This window comes from Melozone crissalis, unplaced genomic scaffold (assembly GCF_028551555.1).
Source record: "Melozone crissalis strain CALT ecotype California unplaced genomic scaffold, PUWL_Pcris_2 ptg000005l_1, whole genome shotgun sequence".
Lineage (NCBI taxonomy): Eukaryota > Metazoa > Chordata > Aves > Passeriformes > Passerellidae > Melozone > Melozone crissalis.
In genome coordinates, this window is record NW_026535783.1 from 63,154,442 (window position 1) to 63,175,567 (window position 21,126).

At 40.4% G+C, this 21,126-nt stretch overlaps 1 protein-coding gene across 1 annotated transcript; it reads right to left on the reverse strand.

Annotated features, from left to right (window-relative positions):
* Nucleotides 1-52: 52 nt before the first annotated feature.
* DCP2 (decapping mRNA 2) lies at nucleotides 53-19,720 on the reverse strand. Its single transcript, XM_054286975.1, has 11 exons — nucleotides 19,636-19,720; nucleotides 14,270-14,421; nucleotides 12,546-12,673; nucleotides 12,037-12,135; nucleotides 10,415-10,567; nucleotides 8,681-8,793; nucleotides 8,466-8,573; nucleotides 7,619-7,742; nucleotides 6,986-7,096; nucleotides 5,281-5,332; nucleotides 53-4,616 (listed from the first exon to the last, which is right to left on the reverse strand). Exons 1-11 carry the CDS (start codon nucleotides 19,686-19,688, stop codon nucleotides 4,453-4,455), a joined length of 1,257 nt encoding a protein of 418 aa, XP_054142950.1. The 5' UTR covers nucleotides 19,689-19,720; the 3' UTR covers nucleotides 53-4,452.
* Between the last annotated feature and the right edge of the window lie 1,406 nt (nucleotides 19,721-21,126).

A 21,126-nucleotide genomic window follows, 5' to 3' on the forward strand; every position in this document is an offset into this window, starting at 1 on the left:
CAACAGTATAAATGCTTAGAAATTACAAAATACTCTGTTTTCATTACTTTCCAAATTTAAACATTCTGTACTCTCTGAAATGTTAACAATTACTTAAAAGGAAGCATTTTTTTTTCCCCAGAAGAACTGATGGAGGACTCAAAGATACTTTTGACTTCCCAAAAGCAGCCAGAGCTCAGAACACTTTAAAGATAAGGGTTTCTGTAAAGCTGAATCTGTACATAAAGTTAAGTCTTGCTAAACCTAACATTTTCAATGGAAAGACAAACCCCAAGTATTTTGTTTTATTGTACTGCTACCAATCTGGAATAGTTCCTCTGGTACAATCTTGAATATGGCCAATGTCATTCTTGTTTAATGTTGACTTCCTTTTAAGTTCACAAGCTACATGAAAAAGTGAAATGCACACACAGCACAAAACCTACTGCATCTATCAGTGCTTACGTATGGGATTAAGAACAGTGCAAATACTAGCATATAGCCTACTTCCATTCTTGACTACACTATTGCTATAAATGTATATGAACAAAAACTTATTATGGAAGAATTTCTAAGTCTAATTTACTGTAAAAGCACCTTCAGAGTTATTTTGTATAAATTTTCCATATCTTAAATAATTTTGGTTGTTTCAAAAGGTGAAATATTGTAATAACAAAAACAATTTGAAATTATGAAGTTGTGTATAAGCACCAGATTATTTAACATTTACAGTGCAAGACTTAAAATATATTTATTTACAGAAATCAGTATCAACAAGAGACACTATCTACTAATTCTCAATAACTATGAGCTTACTAACACATTTAGAATATAACCTCCTAACTTCAAACATGAAGGCACCTGGCTTTACCTCTGAAAAAGAAACCTGTTGCTCAGAATTTGTAACAAAACCCCAAGTATCTGAGGATTAAGCAGCCCACTAACCCCACAACTGGGCAGCCAGTTATCCCCGGAGCAGCAGTGCTGTCTTGCACCACAGGATAGTGGAGTTTGGATTCTTAATGTAGACTCTTTGCTCTTCACACCACAATGGCATGAGTGCAAAAGCAAATCACCACATTAAGTAAAGGTTGGAAGAACTGCGTTCTTATCTGAAATTACAATCTGAGAGCAAGTATGTTAGAAGTAGCCAGACCCGAAGCCTGCCTTGTTTTTAAAAGGAACTGTTACATCTGTAACTGCCACAGGTAGGTGAAAAAAAATCACTAAGTTGTTCTCAAATCACCAAATTAGTTCAGGAAGGTTGAAGCACAGCACAGAAGCCTGGAACAGTGATCAGGCTCAAAATTTCATTAGAAACACTTTATGCATGTTTGGCCTAAAGTATTTATATTGTGTTAAAAAATAATACTCTGATTGTACAATAAATAAAGCTATTTCCCCCTCTCCTCCCCAGAACCACTGTTGTCAGACTTCATACTATGCAAGACACAGTTACTTTCAAAAGCCGGATGATGGATGTACGTCAAGGAGCTGAAGTCAGCAGCACTTCAGCCACTTAACTAACTGGGCAGGCCACTCTTCAGTCCAAGGTCAAAGTATAGAAGCACTCTGAGGAGACATGCTAAAAACCTCATGTTAAAGCAGGGAGTTGATGTAGTACTAGGAACTGCACACTAGTACCAGATTCCTAGCACCACACAGCTGTAGGGTTTTTTGCTAAATATTTGTTCACTCTGCAAGTTGATTCCAAGAACACTGATTGACCGTTCATTATGTGAATAACTCCTAACATGGCAGCATTCTCAAATTGACAGTGTTTGTTTTTCAAGTATCTCAACACCAACTCTCAAGTCGGACATGCAAACAGTTCCTATTTCCCTGTGTCTAGCTCCTGTACAGTAAAAACTCACAGAACTAAAGCCTGTATCTCACTTGCTATTTCTTCACTGTTTTATGGAAGATAATGTAAACAGTACTTCTAAACTGAGAAATACAATTATAAAGGGATGGTGAAATAAGAACATAAACAACAGTAAACAAAATGTTCACGGTGCAGGGCATGGCGGAGCCCACCAAGTGGATCACATGCCACCACATTTACATAGTTTTAGGATAAACCTTACTAAGAAAGCAGAAAGCAATGCTACTACAGGAAACTGTACCCTTATACAAAGAAGTAAGTTATTGCATATTTATCACATTTATTTGCAACTCACATTAAGGCTAGGTTTACTAAAATGAATGACATATGTATAAGCTTCACTTTGGGTTGCTTAATGAAGCAACCAATGTCTCTTATACTGAACCAACCTTTCACTAAGAAGAAAAAAATTACACAGTAAACAGAGGGCAGCCAGCATCTCTTATTCATAGAACATGCTTCCATTGTTCTAAAGACTTCCTCTTGCCTGGGACAGGACTTCCCAAACAGATGACAGATGCTCCAAGTTCACTGTTTCATCAACATCCCCATTATTTTACAGAGCACTATCTATAACTAATTTATCTGAAAAGTCAACTTATTTATAAAAAGATTTCCACAGCCTGTTATTTAATTATGCCTTAGGAGAGTCCTATTAGCTCCACAGGCAGTAGCAGCCTCAGGATATGATACAAACTTCTGCCTCACCATGAGTAAAGGCACTTTTGCTGGGAAATCAACTAAAATAGCACAAAGAAGTAACTAAAGATTAGTTTTCACCTGAAGCTGAATAACATAACTCCTCCAGCATTATCCTATCCTCAATTACTCTTCTTTGTCATTGTATGGCCTTTGGATACGTTTAAGAAAAAACAAAAAGAAAAAAAAGTGAGTCAAAGCTAGATTGAGCTATTTCACAATTTGGTCTTGAAAAACAAGGCCCTCAGAACTCTTGTCCTCCAGAAGGAGGAAATGCTGTAGTCCATTTCTCCTGTTGACTGATACAGAAGTTGAACACTCCCATGGCCAAAATTATTACAGCATTAGAGTTCCAAATCACCTGGTGCCAGGCAGGTGAATAAACCAGGAGAAAGTTCTAAAGCTATTTCTGAGGAAAACACTAGGTAGGGTATATGAAGTAGGGTGGTTGAAGGAAGACCAGGATTTTGGTTTTGGATGACATATATGAGTTGCATAAAAACTCAGTGCATGTAGATACACTACAAGGGTGTATTTCATTCAACCTATCAAGTTATCAATTACCTCTATTCTAGAGAAAAGTCCATTTTTAAATCTGGGACATGCTTGCTATCACAAGCTGCTGTGACAAATTATTTCAGTGCATTTCTCTCCACTGCAACACAGATGCTCAAAACCCACTGAACCTGCAGGTGATGTAACAGCTCATCACCCCAACTCTTACAGGTTTTTTGTTCCACCCCTCCATCCCCACGCCATCTTTCATGTTTTTTTCTAAGAAAGCACTGTAGCTGAAAATGACTGAGGCTAGATCATTTAAATGCTAACTGCAAGTGCAATTCAATACTACTGGATATATACAGAGCAGATACACTACACAAGAGATCTGAGGACAACAGCACAGGATACAATACTGAACACCCTTGGAATAGTTATTGGAAGCCTGATTAAGCTGTTCAGTGTCACACAATGCCTCTGTTACCCATGCACCTGCCTTCCTACTCAGAGAGATCTACAGAGGCTTATTTACATTCAGTATAAATTGTACACAAGTTACCTCTCACAGACAAGTTTAAGCTTCTCTTTTTTCACAAGCAGCTGCTTTGTAACTTCTTATGCAGCTGTGGGCAGTGCACAAGAGCTAAGTTAGACACTTTGAAGGGCTGAGTTTTACCCAGTTTGAGTGTCATTATCAAAGACCAAGGAAAAGTAGGTACAAAAAGTCAACATGCTATAGATTTGACTCAAGTACTAGTGATTGCCAGCCAGCAAAAACTATCAGTGTGAAGGAGGGAAGGTATTTGGGGCAAACAATCAGTACAGAGAAAGGATGACAGGCTGAGACTAGGTTTGAAATGTGCAACTTGGTTTCAAAATCACTAGGACAGAAGTGTCCTCTGAGAATTAGTTACATTGCCACTGCGTAATATTGCAATGTTCTACAAAATAATGACAAACAAGTCAAATAATTTACATCAGAACAGTTACAACGTTAGCAAGCTGGTATACTCCAATGGTTAAAAAAAAGTCAGTGACATTCTACAAAACACACGGCAAGTTACCATAAAAAAAAATTTTAAACCACAAAAAAATAAAACACAAGTAAAAAGAATGCCCTCTAATGCACAGCTAGGAACAAGTGAACTGAACATTGGAAAGGTACTTTTGTGGACAAAGGCTAGACTGCATTTAAAGTGCAACACTTGACTATGCCACTCCCATACTGCAAAGAGAACAAACCCTTCCAAACCAGCAGTCAGTCCCTGCATTGCATTTAAAAACAAACAAACAAAACAAAATAAAAAACTCCTGAGAAAGAGTAAGGCTGGATAAGAAACCTCCTCAATTGCAACAGGCAAGTCTGATTCTTATTCCTAATACGTTTGCTGTCAGAGGTCAAAACTTTTCATTATGGCATCATGGTCAAACTTGAAACTCAAGAAAGCTCTTGATGAAAAAACAAATTTGTAATGGCCATTGCATGCCATAGAATGTCCATCTACATGTTCTGGCAGCATGTCTTCACTGGAGCAACACATCTCGTATGCTGCTTCTGCTTAAAGAGAAAAAAGTATGAAACAAATTTTAAATGGGCAGTTGCCAATAAAAGTATCTATAACAACAATGGTAAAAAGCCATACCTCAAAATACTTTCAATTAATATTTATAAGAAAACCTGTATGTTTGGTCATAAACAGAAGAAGGTAACTCAAACCAGCCATATTTACAGGTTGTCTAGAGGGTAGAATAAATCTTCAAATTCACTGCAATCTGGAAACACTTTCAATAGCCACATATACACCTATTTTACACATATAATACTGTTTCATTTCTCAATAGCCATTTCTTAACAAGGAGAAATGGCATGGCACTGTTTCCTGAGCTGTAAGTAAAGAACTGTGTGCACTCTGCTGCAGCTTATTACAAGCGGGACAGAAAGCCTTAAAATACACTCAATTACCAGCAATGTGCTGACTCAGATGCTATTTTTCTAAACTAGCTTTTAGTTACTTTTTCACTCAGCCACCTGGTGTATCAAAGACCAACATGAAACAGTATATTTTTCATTAAAAAACAAACAAAACCTCAGACTACCTTGGAAAAATGGCTTTATAAGATTTGGAAGGCTGGCATGAGGAAAAGCCCTCAACCATCATTATTCAGGTGCCTTCAGCCTGTAGTACAGAACAGTGGATGAAAATTCTGACTGCACTTGCCTGTTTCAAAGTTATCTTGAAGTCTTCTTGGATTAAGCCTTTTTTCACATTTCTGGTGAAGAGAATGACCATACATTACACATTTTTGATAAAGAAATGGCATTATATTTAAGCATCATCTAACAGGCATGCTAGTTTGCTTTGACACACTTCATGTCTGAATTATTTTACCTCTAACTCATCGTTAGTTCTGTCACATTACTTGATGTAGCAAACATCCTTTAAATCCACAAGTCTTTCAGAATCATGCAACCTTTTAACAGTCACTAAAACATTTCTAACATGCAGACTTTTGGAGGAAAATTTTGAATACTTTCTAACTGTTTTAAGACAGAAAGGTCTTGCATATGATGGTGTGTAATCAACATTGTGCATGCATAAGCCCGCTCTTCAATGAGTTTGTCCCAAAAGAGGCAAGGGCAATGTATTTGCAGACATGCTGCTACTGCCAATTAAATTAACATGCTTTAGAGACACAAACTCAAAACTCTCCAGGGAGGAACTGCTTTAACCCCAGATATTGGTGCTCTAAGTACACAAATACAAAAAAAATATGGCTCTTTGGACTGTCTGCAAATTAGAAGTTTCCTGGCCTTCAATTTACATCAGAAAATTATCACTGGACTCAAAATATTTAAACTTCAAAAGACTGACCATCATGAAAACACAAGTGAAACAGGAAAAGAGAAATACTCAGAAAAGTTTGTGAAAAGCCTGTAAAGCAACTGTGGAGCATTAACAGTTATTTCCACGAAGATCTTACAGATTACCATTACAGTTTTACTATTCATCTAAATTTCTGGGCAGTCAATTCACTCTTCGACACTCAGACTCAAACATAACTAATAACTTCTTGCTGCAGTAAGGATTTTAGGACAAGTTTACCATTTCTGTATGTTTACATGAGTAAGAGAAAGAAGGCAATAACCCCAAGCCAGAATGGGAAGAATCTAGCTTAAAGCCTGTAAACAAGAGAAACTAAAGTCTGGACAAGTCAGCTGAGCTGCACAGAGATCTGGGGGCTCACAGATGCACAAGAGTCAACAAAGTATACTGAAGAGCCACAAAAAACAGGGAATCAAAAGCACATTCCACTATAAGAGAGAGCATAGCCCAGTGAGTCAGTTCCCACTGAGAACTGGACAAACACAACTAGTAACTGCAAGGGAACGTAAAACACAGTGTGACACTGGAATTTACAAACTGCTGTAACCAGCTGTACTGTATGATTGAAAAACTATATGAGATTCTGGCATCCAAGCCAAGTCTGTGTCTCAACATTTCTTCCTGGAGAGAAGGGAAATAATAAGTATTTATATCACCACTTTCTAAGTGCTTCATAACAAAACCCCATGCTTACAGTAAGACATCACACATGAATAAATAAGATGTGTACACATCACAGAAGGCTTTTACATGACAGGAACCTGGAAAGCTGCAGGATTGTGTACTGAAACAGCTGACAAATTTTCAACAGCTAAAATTACTTCTAAAATGCAAACTTTGAAATTTAGTATGTTTGTTTATAGATGTATATGCATACAAGGTAAGAAATGTTACACATCTGCAAACATGGATCAAATACTCTGACCAAACATACTCTTGATAGATAGGCACTTTACTTTGTTTCAGCAGGACATTGCCCTGGCCATTTGTTAAGCATTACTGGAACCTACTACAGACACAGACACTACATGTTTCTTACCAAGGTATGGTTTTGCTTAACTGGTTGACTGTGCAGCCCATTTGTTCGCTTCTTTTGGCTGGAAGTGTCTTGATTTTGCTTTCTGCCATTGTTCCTCACACTCTGACTCTGCTGTTCAGTTCAAAACAAGTAGAGGGAAGAGTTTAAATGGCAGAATTGGACATAATTGCATTGACATTTCCTACTTAGTAACTAAAACTTCCCTCCAAGTAACTTCAAAACATGTAAACACTTTCTTTTGCAGAAAAACTGAAGCCCACTGAAATTAACCAAATATACACTCAAGCTACAGAGCCGTCAACTGTTACTCATTCCCTCTTGCACTCAGTATGAGAGAATTATTTCACAATTAATTGAGTTCAGTGAATTTCCATGCACTGATGCAGATATACTAGAGATACTAGCAAAATGGCAAGGACTAATTACTATCTGTACATGAAACACCACAATTGCTGATACCACCACCTCTAGTGTGAGATAAATCAAAAAATTCCCAAGAATATTCCCCCACTCTAATTTTGAATTCTCTGGAGATGAAATTCACTGGTTTTGTCCTAGAGAGGAAACCTTTATGAACAAAGACATCTGTTTTAAATAGTCCAGATGTATATGCTTGCCTAACAAACAACCTACCTTTACTTTCAAAACTTCAGACACCTCAGGATGATTATATGGCTTCTGTTGCTGTTTTGGCTTCACCAAGTGCTCTCCTGAAAAGCCATCTGTAAACACCTGTTGACTACAGCGAAGTTTGGATCTAGTACAGGAAAACAAAGACAGGTTACAACACAACTTCAAATCTACTGAGAGCAGAAGACAAATATGAAAAAAGTTACTGAGAACAATGTGGAAGACAATCTTAAGTAACCTGTATGGAAACTCTAATAGTGCTCACTGCCATTAGCATTCTCCACAGACAAGAGGCCAAGTCTACATTAACATTTGTCCTGTTGTTCTCAGTGTTGGTGTTGCCCTGGCTCAAATTATTAAGTCCTCTCATAGGGACTACAGGTTTCAACATTTGCTCTACCACTTTTCACTCAGCTGAATCTAAAGCCAGCAGGACATGTTCCCCTACTGGTTTTATCTAGCACTTCTTAGACTACTTTACAGTCCTGCTTTGGGGAGTCCTACTTTTCCTGTGCAGAAAGGCCAAAAATATTGAAGTTGAAGCACTGGAAGTTATCTACTTGCTTAAGCTTCTGGGTTTTTTTGATTCCCACAAAGAAGACTGAGGAAATAATCCCAGTTCTGACACCTGTGTATCAACACATTAATTAACTTTACACCTTACTTACAAGTCTACGATATACATCTATGTTCATTTTTCTGTTATTTAGCTGTTACTCAAACACAAATCCTTGGAGAAAAAGGACAATTTATATATGTATATAATTGTCATTGTATAATATTGTCATATTTGTATGACCAGTGTTTTGTAAGAAAGAATATAGAGATGTTAAACTGACCTGGTTCTTACCTAGCTTTTTCCAAGTTGGGCTTAGAGGGTGTGCTCCCTGCAGATGAAAAACCATTGTCACTGTCTGAGGAATCTCCATTCCTTCGGGAAATCCATTCCCTCAATGGCCTGTGAGCAAGGAGTAGTACAACAAGATCTACTTACCAAAACAAATCTAAAGAATTTAAAACTGTCTGAAAGACCCTGGCCCAGCATTTGCCTCATCTCAAACATACCTGATGAAGGGAATCGCCATAAAAAATTTGTTAGGTGCCAAACCCAGCTTGGACTTTGGAGTCATGTCATTTCTGTGGCATGGTAATTTGTCAATGGAAAACCACTCAATATTCTAGAAAAACAAGAAATAAAATCAAAATACCCTCTATTGTAGCCATAGCAGAATTTTACAAATGTGTATCAGCCACAATTATTTCTCTTAATTAAAAAATTACCATGGAAAACTTAAATTAACAGGCCACAACAGCGTTTTTCACAAAAGGTTAATTAACTCTTCCAACTGCCACTACAGTAGCAGATGGTAAAGCACAAAATTGCATTGTATCGCACCTAAAATATGAAAGGTATTGATCAGCAACTAAAGTCTGAATAAGAGTGTCATAAACAAACCAACCAAACCACTGCACACAGAATGCCATAAATAAATGTACAGGCTTTGAATAACTTTCAAAAACTTTTAACTTAAAGTGTGATCAATACTGGACCACCAATACCCATTCAAAAATAAGAAGGGTGTTTAGCTTGACAGTAAAGTTTCAGGTTTTGTTACAAAAGAAAAAGAAACATGGCGATAGGATAAGGATTTGTGTTATTGTGTTTAACTATTAAAACTATAACTATATGTTACAGTTTTAATAGTTAAAACTATATATACTTAGCAGAATGGGGAACAAAGTCAGGAATTCTGACCACAGACAGCATAGAAGAACCCACATGAGATTTGCCATCATAGAATCTACTCAGAAAGCCTCAGGTCCAAACAAGATGCAAATTATGGAAATAAGTTACAAACCGAACAAGTCTTCAATATAGTTCTACAGGGAGTATAAAACTAGCCTGCCCGGTGGCATTAGATCAGATGAAGACAAAACTTCAAAACTCTGTCATTGCAAGAACTCTTCAACATTCCCACACATTTGGTCACTGTTCTACAAAGTACCATATTTATTGTATATTTTTAAAAAACCTCAAATTTCATCTTATGTCATATTTAAAAAAAAAGAGGTCTCAAATGCAAGAAATTAAGTCCTGTCCACTCAAATTTCTTTATTTAGAAAGCAAGATGCCCCATTTAGTGACACAGTCTGCATGGAAATATAGCTGTTTTGAACTGAACTGTCATAAAGGGAAAAAAAAAATCAAACTTCAAAGATTACAGATACCACTGACAAAGGTTCCAACAAGTTGCTATCGGAGCCTTGGTCTTTGGCTTTCACAATACCTTTTAAAAGCACACAATGGTACATCCAAAATAGTTCCCTTTTTCTGCCCCCTTCCCAACTTCCTCCTTAAAATAGACTATTTTTTAAATCTGAAAGTATTAGACATGAAAAAAAGAAAACAATCCTTAGTTTGTCCTTTTGATATGTAGGCTTTTGCATGTCCCCAACTAATAATTACAACTTGAGAATGCATAGCTACATTTGCATCCGTAACTAGGAATAATATGAAATTATTAATATATATACCACCTACAGAAGACAAGAATTGTATTTTAGCAGCATGCTCTATTGTCTTTTCATGATGAATGGAGATGTCAGACAGATGTTCAAATATCAGACTTGCAGTTGAGCTGAAAGAAGTCAACACAAAATCCTACAGTGCAGAGATGCCACTGGTACCTAGCACTTAAGGTGCTCATTGTGTTTAGTGGGTTCATTATTTTACACACTTCTGGCTTTAAAAAGCAACTTCTGCAAAGTTCCTACAGATTCAGACAAGGTAGCACATACCCGAATTTCCCTTCTAGTTTTGGGGTTGAATTTGGTGTTCTTGGGAACTCCAGGAATGATGTACAGCCGTGCTAACTGATCATTGATTCGCAGCTCAATGTAGTCCTCTTTGCAGATATAATCTTTTATGTCAAACCCAGTTTCTTCAAACACCTGAGAAGTATTTAGATGAAATTAGTGTGCGTGTATTCAGAGTTATCCTTTACACAACCTATTACCCCAAGCAAAGGAATGACTATTTTTCAGATATATTCATGAAAGTTGCCGGGAAAAACAAGTCTTTACATATAGAGGTTTGCTCAGAAATAGAAAAAGAATCTACATGCTTTAAATTTCTCTGAAACTGCAAACCTGTTACACCTGTTAAAAGTTGAGACAATTTCTATTACACCTTCAAGTAGCAATTTATTAATATGGATGGGGTTAGTCCTCAGCAACTTCTGAGGTACTACTGAACTCTGTAGGCACTGCCAAGTGAAGACCTCTTCAATTTGATTTTACAGAGATGCAGCTTATGATTTCAGATCTGTCCTGACTCAAGTGAAAGAAGTTGAAAGATTTATTTCAGATATAAAATAAATTGTTAGTCTATCCACAATGACAATCTAACCTATCAGAATAATGATGGTAATAGTGCTGATCACTAATGAAATCTAAATAGATTTTTCAGATTAACAACATCATCAAAATATCTTTTCCCCCAGTGTAACTGTGCCCCTTTAATGTGTTTGCTGGCATAACTTGAAGTGAAGAGGAAGATACACTTCATGCAGCTCCTTCTTGAAGAAGCCGTCTAGTTTATCCTTGATAGTTATACTTAAAACAAAAAAAAATCCCCAAAACCCTGTGATTTCTCAGATACTGATTCAGTCAAATTGAAGAACACTAAATGCATCATACTACTTTCCCTCATCTTTCTCTCTCTCAAAAACTCTGGATGTATTAAGTTGAATGAACACTGAATTTGTACCAGTAATGTTCTTTTACAGGCCATTTTGAATATGCAGCTTCACTACATATGTAGGTCTCCAGGAGCAATAAATACAGATTATTTTATTTTTCAGATTTTACTTGCAATATATATTGATTCTTGTTCCTGAAAATAACTGAAAAATAGCATAGCTGAAAAATAGAAAAGTAAAGTTCTGCACAATTTTTACATTACATTCTACAACCTCCAACTCAGCTCTTTAGCCTCTTTACACAGACCAGTGTACACAGGGTAAATTCCCATTTCTCCACAGTTATGGTGACCCTTGAAATTAATACACCAAAAGTCATAAATTACATAAGACTTCCCAAGCACCACAAGTAATACTTAAATGTAAATTCACAGTTCAGCAGAGAACTTTAAAAAGCGTACTCATTCACTTCATTTACCACATTAGTGCAAAAGAATGTGAAACAAACCATTTTCTGGTTTTATTTTAATATATAACCTCAACCTTGATTACCATTTTGGAACTCAGAAAGGCATCAAAAGATGACTGCAATAACAGACTATTTATTCACACAATTTCAGTAACAGGATTACCTAAGTAAAGTGCCTTTTAACCCAACACATATATCCTGATTTCAGCAAAATTTCACTTCTTTATCTTAAAGGAGTTGATATAACTTACTTCTCTAGCAGCACAGTCATGAGGTGCCTCTTCTTTATTTACTTTCCCTTTTGGAAATCCCCAGCCAGATTTTGCTAAATAGCCCTGAACCAAAAGAACCTACAAAATACAAGGGAAGGCAACTGTCAAACATGCAGGTGTTCTAACCAATTTCATTAAATGTCTTCCCTCCACCATCCCCCTTGTTCTCAAAAGAATATGTTAGCCTCAAGGAAGGAAACCATTAGGTTTTCTGTGTTGTACCAAGAATGGTGAAATATTTTACAGAATCATGTAACTCAGATGAAAAAATAAAATCTCAGAGGGAAAGCATGCAGAAGTGTGTTTACTGACTCACACATTATATTTCTGTACACAGCCACCAATATCAACTAACTGTCAGATCTCTGCGAATCTGACAGTGAGTGTAAATTTCTTCAGAAGAAAAATGTAAACAACAAAGAATTACTTCTGCCAGCATACACCATCCCTCGCTCTAGACAGTCCTTCACAACTATTTCCATACTCACATTTTCAAGTGTCTCATCAAGGATAATTGCACCATAGGTTGGCACTCCCATTTTGTATTCTTTCCACTCATCTAAAACCTTTTGCACATCTTCACCTTGAGGCAGTAAAAAGGGACAGTGATTGAAGAGTATAGCAGCCTGTTAAGGAAGATAAACTTAAGCAGCCAGTTCCAAAGTACATATGAAATATAAAAGATATTTAGAGTAAACACTCCCTCCCCTAAGTCCTTTCAAGAGAGATTCTCTTGGAAGTAAAAAAATATTACAAATAATCCACTACCAAACACTGAAAGTCAGAGTGCATCAAGTAATTCAGCAATTCCTATACAAAGCAATCTAAATAAATGAAAAAAAAAAAAAACAACAAACCCAACAAACAAAAAAGATCGCACAAGGCTGATTGTTTGACGGAAGGTAATTTTGAAAAAGTAACCCCATAACAGTTATTTTGAATATGTATTATTTGCAAACACATTTTTTTTAATTTTGAAGTGATTAAGACAGAAAAAAAATCTGTCACAAGCAAGTTTCCTGTGCTTGAAATAAATGGGAATACATTTTTGCCACAATAATTTGTTAAGATTATGGCATAGAATCCTATCTTCAGTATTTGTTATGCCAAAAAAACCATTTTAATGACTTATAGTTACAGAAATCTAAATCCTAATACACTTTATCAAAACTCATCATGCTGAGAAAATATAAACAACCTCTATAATTCTAAAATTTTGAGAGAAAATCTGTAAGTCCTTAATCAAAGTATTAATATTACAAATTACATATACTATACTACCAATAAAAAACACTCCACAGTAGAATACTTAAAAATACAATGCAGCAGAACTAATATTTGTGGCAAATATGGGCTAGAAAGGGAAATAATAATGAACATATAACATCTATTACACTGCATTTCTTCTGCACTGCCTACAATTTAGGAGAATTTTGTTGGTCTGAAAATACATTTTTAATTAAAAACATACATAAAATAACAGCATAACCAACAGGATATGACCATATATTTACAGTTTACTGTTAAAAGCTGTAGTGTTTCAAAGTAAATATATATTAGGAAACTAACAGATAAATATGTTGTATAGTGAAAGCATGGATAATATTACCCTCAAAGTTAGAAGCAATATTTCAATCTTAGATCAAGAACATATGGGACAAGGCTAAAACTAAAACGTTTGCTGGATGAAAGCCATGAAGTTTTCTCTAGCAAGAACTAGATAGTACACATTCCAGCAGCCCTTGCAAGCAACAAAAAAAGCAGAGGCCAACCATTTGAATTCAGTAAAAAGCGGTTTCTACTCTACAGAAACTTCCAACAAATACATACCACTGGCCATGGCAGAACACATACTACCTTCAACTACTTTAACATTTATGTTACTAGTTACTTGAAAATTAATGAATTGTGGAGTTCATTTTGAAGAGCACCAACAGCTCACCCTTGAAACCAACCTAGAATGCAAAGAAAAATCCTCAAACATCAGAAATGGATCATTTTCCATAGTTCTTTAGCAGTCCAAGAAACATCTCTTTTGTGGGTGCCACAAAATTATGGAAGCAGTGAACTCAGTAACATCACATACCTAGCAATACTAACTTTTAATCATTAACACATGAACTGACATTATTATACTATGAAATATTGTTAACAATATTTAGTTTGCACTTTACCACCAGACAGGAAACAATCAGAGTAATAAAAAGGATATCAGCTTTAGCGAAGTCTCTTATCCCACACTGAGGTAATCCTGGTGTGTTTTGCATGTAGAAATCCAAATAAAACCAATGGGCAAGTTCAATCTGAAAACACACTCTGATTGCATTGTCTCTCTCTTCACTTGGAATGTGCAAAATAAATCGGCTGCCAGGAAAGAAAAAGAGTAAGATTAGCCAAATCTACTGACTTAAATACGGCTAACAGTAAAACATTGCAACAGTACAATTCTTGATCCATTAGTACATATCGACAGACCTCCAGATCCTCCTCATGTTCCAAACGGACAGTAAAAAGTTTTCGCTAAGTAAAATACAGCTTTCAAAGTTAAGAAGGAAAATGGATTATTGTGATCTTTCAGAAATATCAATTACAATCTACTAAGTAAATTTACTGTTGTGAAAACAGGAAGTGTGAAGACAACCTACTTAAATCACTGTGTTACAAAAATGAAAGCATTTTTACAAGTCCATTAAAGAACATCTGCAAACTCTGATAAGACATTTCAGTGCTATTTTTTTCAGGATATAAGTTGAACATAGTTATATGTTTTCACTTAAAACCACAGTAAACTATTAATTTACATAGATTTTAAAATTCAATATGATCCTACAGATTTCCTCAGTCTGAATCTGGGTTTAGCCCAGATACTGGCACACAGACAGAGTTACTGAGATAAAAGTTCAAGCAGCACTGTGTCATAGCTCATTTTAGTAAAGCAAAAGAGGCTTTATTTATTTATGTATTTGTATCAATAGCAGAACTTCCTTTTTAGAAATTTATGGTCGTACACCCCACTGAACTTAAATAATTTGATGGAGATCTTTGACACAGCTCCTGAGCGCAACCAGCTGAATTCCCAAAGTGCATAATATCACTGGTCTAAGCAGAAACAGTGTATCTTTACTTAAAATCTGACAAGTATGAATTGTCACAGGATCTCAGAATTGGGTGCCTCTCTAAGGCAGTCTGGCCAAGGACAGGGGCAGGAGGTCACAGCTGCAGGCACACACCTGACACTCCCCAGGCTTCCAGGCACATTCACAGGTCCCCCAAGTACCAGCACAGGTCTCCTTTTCCACCCCGTAGCCCTGCCCACATCCCAGACCCTCACACCCCTCTCATGGGTCCTGCCCCACCAGATGGCCCAGTTTGAAGTTTGCTATAGAGAACACGTGCACAGGGGACAGGTCTGGGTGAGGCACCTGCCCCCTCCCACCCAGCGCACGGCGGTGACACAGTCCTGCTGCAGCTGCGGGTGCTCTGCCCCTCACTGCCCTCACTCACACCACCTCCCCCACAGAAGCTGGCTTCCAGGACACTCCTCATCGCCATCCCAGACACTGCGAGCTGAGACCCCCTCCTGGGAGTGGATGGCACTGAGACCTGCTCCCTCACTCCAGCAGCTGACACCTTTGCCCAGCTCCCATCAGCAGCTGTCACTTCATCCTTGGAGCACACATATACAGAGCGTAGAGAGTGGAATTACCCAGACAAAAACAAATATTTATTAAGAAGATGTAAGATAGGACAGTCTGCGACACTTGAGCAGAAGGGTCAGACAGAGAAGTTACTAACTTGCCCAGTTTTACAGCCAGCCTTTTATATCCCTTTCTGCCTATCCTTCCTTTGTCCTCCCCTGCTTCTCCTCTCCCGTGGCACTCCTCTCAACCCAGCGTGTGGGATCCCCCCAGGTCTGAAGCCCTACCAGATACAAAGGCCAGGCTGATATTCCTGAGAGTGATGCCTGTGGTTTCTTGGCAGTTGGTCAATTAGTGCAATTAACAGGTTTGTTTCATGTCATTGTGTCTACTTCTGATTTCTTAGGTCCGTGTCTAAATATTTTTTCATTCTCATTCCTCCACTTTTTTCCTGTTTTCCAGGAGTAGGTCCATACTCAGATAAACTTGCTGGAATGAACATCCCTATACTCCCTGTCATCAACCAGCGGCCAGGTTTGGCTTTCACTACTGCCTTCCTTACCATTCTTCTTTTCAGTTTGTAGCCTTGTATGCTTTATTTATTTATTATGCTTTTATTTCTCATCTTCCTATCCGATTTTCACACGGAAAAAGGGTCTTGGTCAGATACCCTTAAAGATCTTGGCAGGCCTGAGAGGGAATCTCTGTGAACCTCTTGAATTTCAACACAGCCAAGTGCAAGGCACTGTGCCTGGGCTGGGGCAATCCCAAGCACAATGTAAACACAGTCTGATCAGAGAAAGGATGGAGAGCAGCTCTGGGGAGGAGGATTTGGGGTGCTGGTGGATGAGAATCTTGACGTGAGCTGACACTGTGAGCTCCCAGCCCATTCTTTTGATGGAACACAGTGCGCACAGCAGACTGAGGGAGGTGATTCTCACCCTCTATTCTGTTCTGGTGAGACCTCCCCTGAAGCAATGTGTCCAGCTGTTGGAACCCCAATAAAACAGGATGGGGACCTGCTGGAGCAAGTCTTCTCTGAGGCCTTCCAGGATGTCAGAGGGGTAAAGAGAACTGGAGAGAGGTTTTTTACTATGTCATAATGACAGGACAAGGGGGAAAGAGAAAAAGGGAAGGTTTAGGTAACAGGAAAAAAATTCTTCACTGTGAGGGTCATGAGGCACAGGCACACACTGCCCAGAGAAGCTGTGGATGGCCTGTCCCTGGAAGTGTTCAGTAGCAACCTGGTCTAGAAGGCATCTCTGCTTTTGGCAGAGGGGCTGGGATGAGATTATCTTTAAGGTCCCTTCAACCCAAAGCACTCCATCATTCTCCCTTGCATAAATAATCTTATTCACATCAACATTTTACCACTTCCCAATTTTCAATTGGCACTACCACTCCCAATTTCTTTTGAAGGCTCTGCTCTTATCTATAAAGATAGCTAAAAGATAAAAGCTTAGCAGCTAAAAGATAAAAACTTAAAAGCCTACATTACATCTACCTGATGATATTTTCTTGCCCCAGCACTGCAGCTGAACATAAATCTAAAGATAAAATATGCAGCAGTATCAAAGAAAAGTGAGAATATGCCAGGGATTAGGCTTAGAGAACAAGAGCAAAGCCAAGTACAATGATACTTATTAATCAAAAAGTTAACTTCTAAGTTACTTGGAGTGACTGAAGAGCTACAACAGGCATCTCTAGGTGCAGCTGCCAGGTGCTGGTAGTGATGGGCTAATGCTGGACACACTGTGGGACATAGCTGGAGGCAGCAGCTGAGATGGTGGTGCCTGTGAGGAAGTATATTATAAGGACAAAAATACCAGACAGGCAGAGGAAGTGAAAAAACCAGCATGAAACAGTAGTGCAAACACCAAAGCTGGAGAAGAAAAAGGAAGAGATGTGCATCCTACAGCCTGTGGAGTATCACGTGCTGGAGCAGATGGACATTCCTGAAGGACCCTTAGCCCGTGGGCGTGATCCCGCAGGAGCAGGGGCAAAGCATAAGAGTGAAGGAGCCCCAGAGAGGATTGTTACAGACTGACCACAACCCCCACTCCCCATCCCAAGCTGTTCGCAATGGAGGAGGTAGAGGAGAGTAGAGAGTGAAAGGATGAAGCTGACATGAGGTTTCCCTCGGAAAAACAAGGATGCAGAAAAATCTCTTTTTCAAATTTTTTTTTCTGTGTGTGTGGCTGGGTGAGCATCTGGCCACTTGAGCAAGGTGAACCAACCACAGTCTGGAAGTCAAAAGATAGGGTAAAAGTACTCGTTTACAAGACAAAGGAAGTTTCAAGAAGCTGCTAAACCCACATTATGTCCCTGCACATCCACTTCTTTATTCAGTTAAACAACTCCATAGCACAAGGCAGCATGAAAAATAGGGACTGGATACCTGTAACTTATTATTTAACAATACCCAGTAACTGAGTAGGAAAAATCACTTTCTAGCAAAATTCCCACTAATATCACATATAGATTGAAGAATGTAGGAAACTACAGCTATTTTTATAACACGTTTATAACATCAACAGAATTACAATACAAAACACCATTTTTAAGACAGAAGATGACAGTATCTCAAAGAAACATGGTAAGACACTGGGACTGATCCTATCACAATGTAAGATTCAAACACTCATGTGCCCTTCTATCAGTCACCCCACGGAAGGGACACTAAAATAGGCTGTATCGGTTTTGTAATAACTGGAATTCCTCTCTAGATTTTCTGAAGAAGTCTTAAATCTTGTGTCACATGTGAACAGGGATCTGAGAAGCAAGTTCCTCTCTCTGCAGGGAGCCCAAAGGAGACACAATGGAAACACAAGCATGCTTCAGAGGCCAGATTTCGGGAATTGAAAATTTACATGTCTATCAGAAACTGACTCTTGCATTAGACAAGTGCAAAACAATACTGAGCAGGACAGTTCTACCCTCCTGTGGTATTCTCACTTCTAAACATTTTCACTCACTTGAAAACCGTAATTACAGTAAGTGGGGTGTCTTTCCTCTTCACTAACCTTTCCCTCTTTTACATAAATACCTCATAAGGAGTCTCTTGGAGGTGGTAAAATAGAAGGATTATTTCATGACAAATATCACATGCAGTTTGTGTCATCACATTCTGGGGATGACAGACAAATTACAAAGTTTTAAGGGCTACACCACAGACGATCAGAAGTTGAGACTGTAGGGGGGAAAACGCAACTTGGCCCTTTTAGAGAATCCACGCTTTATGAAAATTCAAACGCACAGCCCCTGGAACAAGAAAAGCATTTCACTCTGAAAGAACGGACAAGCAGGAGAGGGCAGCTTCACACCGCAAGGTTTCCCTGTGGCTCTTCCCTTTCCGCCCGCTGGCACGTTCCCTTCCAGCAGAGGTAACTCACTAGAAGGGACTCCCTGACACCCCTTCCAAAGCTTCCCACCCCCTTCCAACGAAACCAGACCTCGGAGCACCGAGTACCACCTCAGTGCTCGGCTACACGTCACGCCAGCCCCACGCTCCCAGCTCTTCTTTCACCTGCGCAAAAACCGCCGACGCAGCTCTACCTTTTCCGGCCCAAACCGCGCAAGAAATCCCCACAAACAATGTTCTTCCACTTCCACCGTGCGCCCGGCTCCCGGCCCGCCGCCGGGGCAGCCCCACACCCGGTCCAGAGGGCGCCGCGGGCAGCCTTCCCGCCCTTCCAGGACGGATTCCATGGGGAGGGCGGAGCCTCGGGCTCGGGGGGAACGGGCCGAGCCTCGTCCTTCCGCCTCCCGGTGGGCGCGGGACGGCCAGAGCCGCCCCTCGGCCCGGGCGGCCCCGCACCCCCGCAGCGTCTCGAGCTTCCCGGGCCCCGCGCCCCGGGCGCGGGCAGGGTCAGGCGCCCTTCGCGCCCTCCGGCAGCAGCGGCACGGCAGCCCCGGGGCCGCCCCCGCCCCACGGCCGTACCTGCATAGGTCGTCCAGGACGCTGCTGGGGATCTCGGCCCGTTTGGTCTCCATGGGGAAGCGCGGCTCATCCCGACGCGGCGGAGGCCGGGGCGCAGAGAAGCGGCGAGGGCGGGGCCGCGCAGCGGGGAGGGCGGTGGAGCGGCGGCTGCCGGGGCCAATCGGCGCCCGCCACTGGCGGAACGGTGGCCAATGGGGCGGGGCGCGGGGCGGGACCGGCGTGCTCAGGTGATCGCGAGCGGCCAATGGGCGGCGCGGGGCTGGGTCACTGCGAGCGCTCTGATAACGCGGCGCGCCGGGTCAAGGAACGGGACACCGGGACCGCGGGACAGGGACACCGGTGAGGCACAGCTGGGGTGCTGTGTCCGGCTCTGGGCTCCTCAGCACAGGGAGCCACGGGAGGGGGTCCAGCAGAGGCCATGAAGATGAGGATGGTGTGGGGCATCTCTGCCTTGTGAGGAAGGGCAGCGGGAGCTGGGCCTGTTTAGTCCGGAGGAGACTGAGAGAGGATCTCATTAATGCATGTAAATTAATTACAATAATTAATGCATGTAAAGATCTCCAAGGCGGGTGCCAGGAGGGTGGTGCCCCGCGACAGGACGAGCAGCAATAGCCCAAAACTAAAACACAGCAAGTCCCACCGCAATATGAAGAACTTCGTCGCGTTTGAGGGGTGGCAGAGCTCTGGAGCCGCTGCCTGGGCGGGCGGGGACTTTCCCTCTGCAAACATTGAAAGCCTCCTGGACGCTTTGTTCCTGTGTCACCTGCTCCAGCTGACCGTGCCGTGGTGGCGGGGGCACTGGAGGGGATGATCTCCGAAAGGGAATAATTCTGTGATTCTGCGAAACCGAACCGGCTCCGGTGGCATTCCCGGAGGAGTCTCCCTGCCGGCAGAGGGTATCGCTGCTCTCTCCGCTGCGGCCGGCGTTGCAGCCTCTGATTTTAAGTTGCAGCGAGTATTTGACGCATTTCTCCTCTTGTTCTTCCCCTTCCTTTGCTCGCCAAAGTGCCTGAGCTCCGTCTGGCTGCTCTTTCCCTCAGCGGGATTGGGGAGAAAATCAGCGAAATGAGAAAATTCGTTGGTTGAGATAAAGACGAAATTGTCTAGCAAGTTATTAGTATTGCCTATTAAACTATAGGGAATGCAAAAGATGCACACACAAGAAAGCAAAACAAGAAATTACTTTGCTGCTTCCCGTGACGGGGCAGGTGTTCAGCCATCTCCAGAATGGGGATCCATCATGTGTAACAGTGACTGGGGGAGAGAAATGCCATCACTCTGAATGCTCCCCTTTTGTTCTCCCCGCAGCTTTATAGCCTGATTTTGATGCTATATGGTATGGAATATAATCAACACTGTTTTCAGCACAAATCCAAAACACGGCTCCGTACTAGCTAATTAGCTCTGCCCTAGTCAAAACTAGTGCACAGAAACACCAGTCCAGCATTACCCTGAAGACATAAAAAGTATATACATTCACAGTTCAGTTAC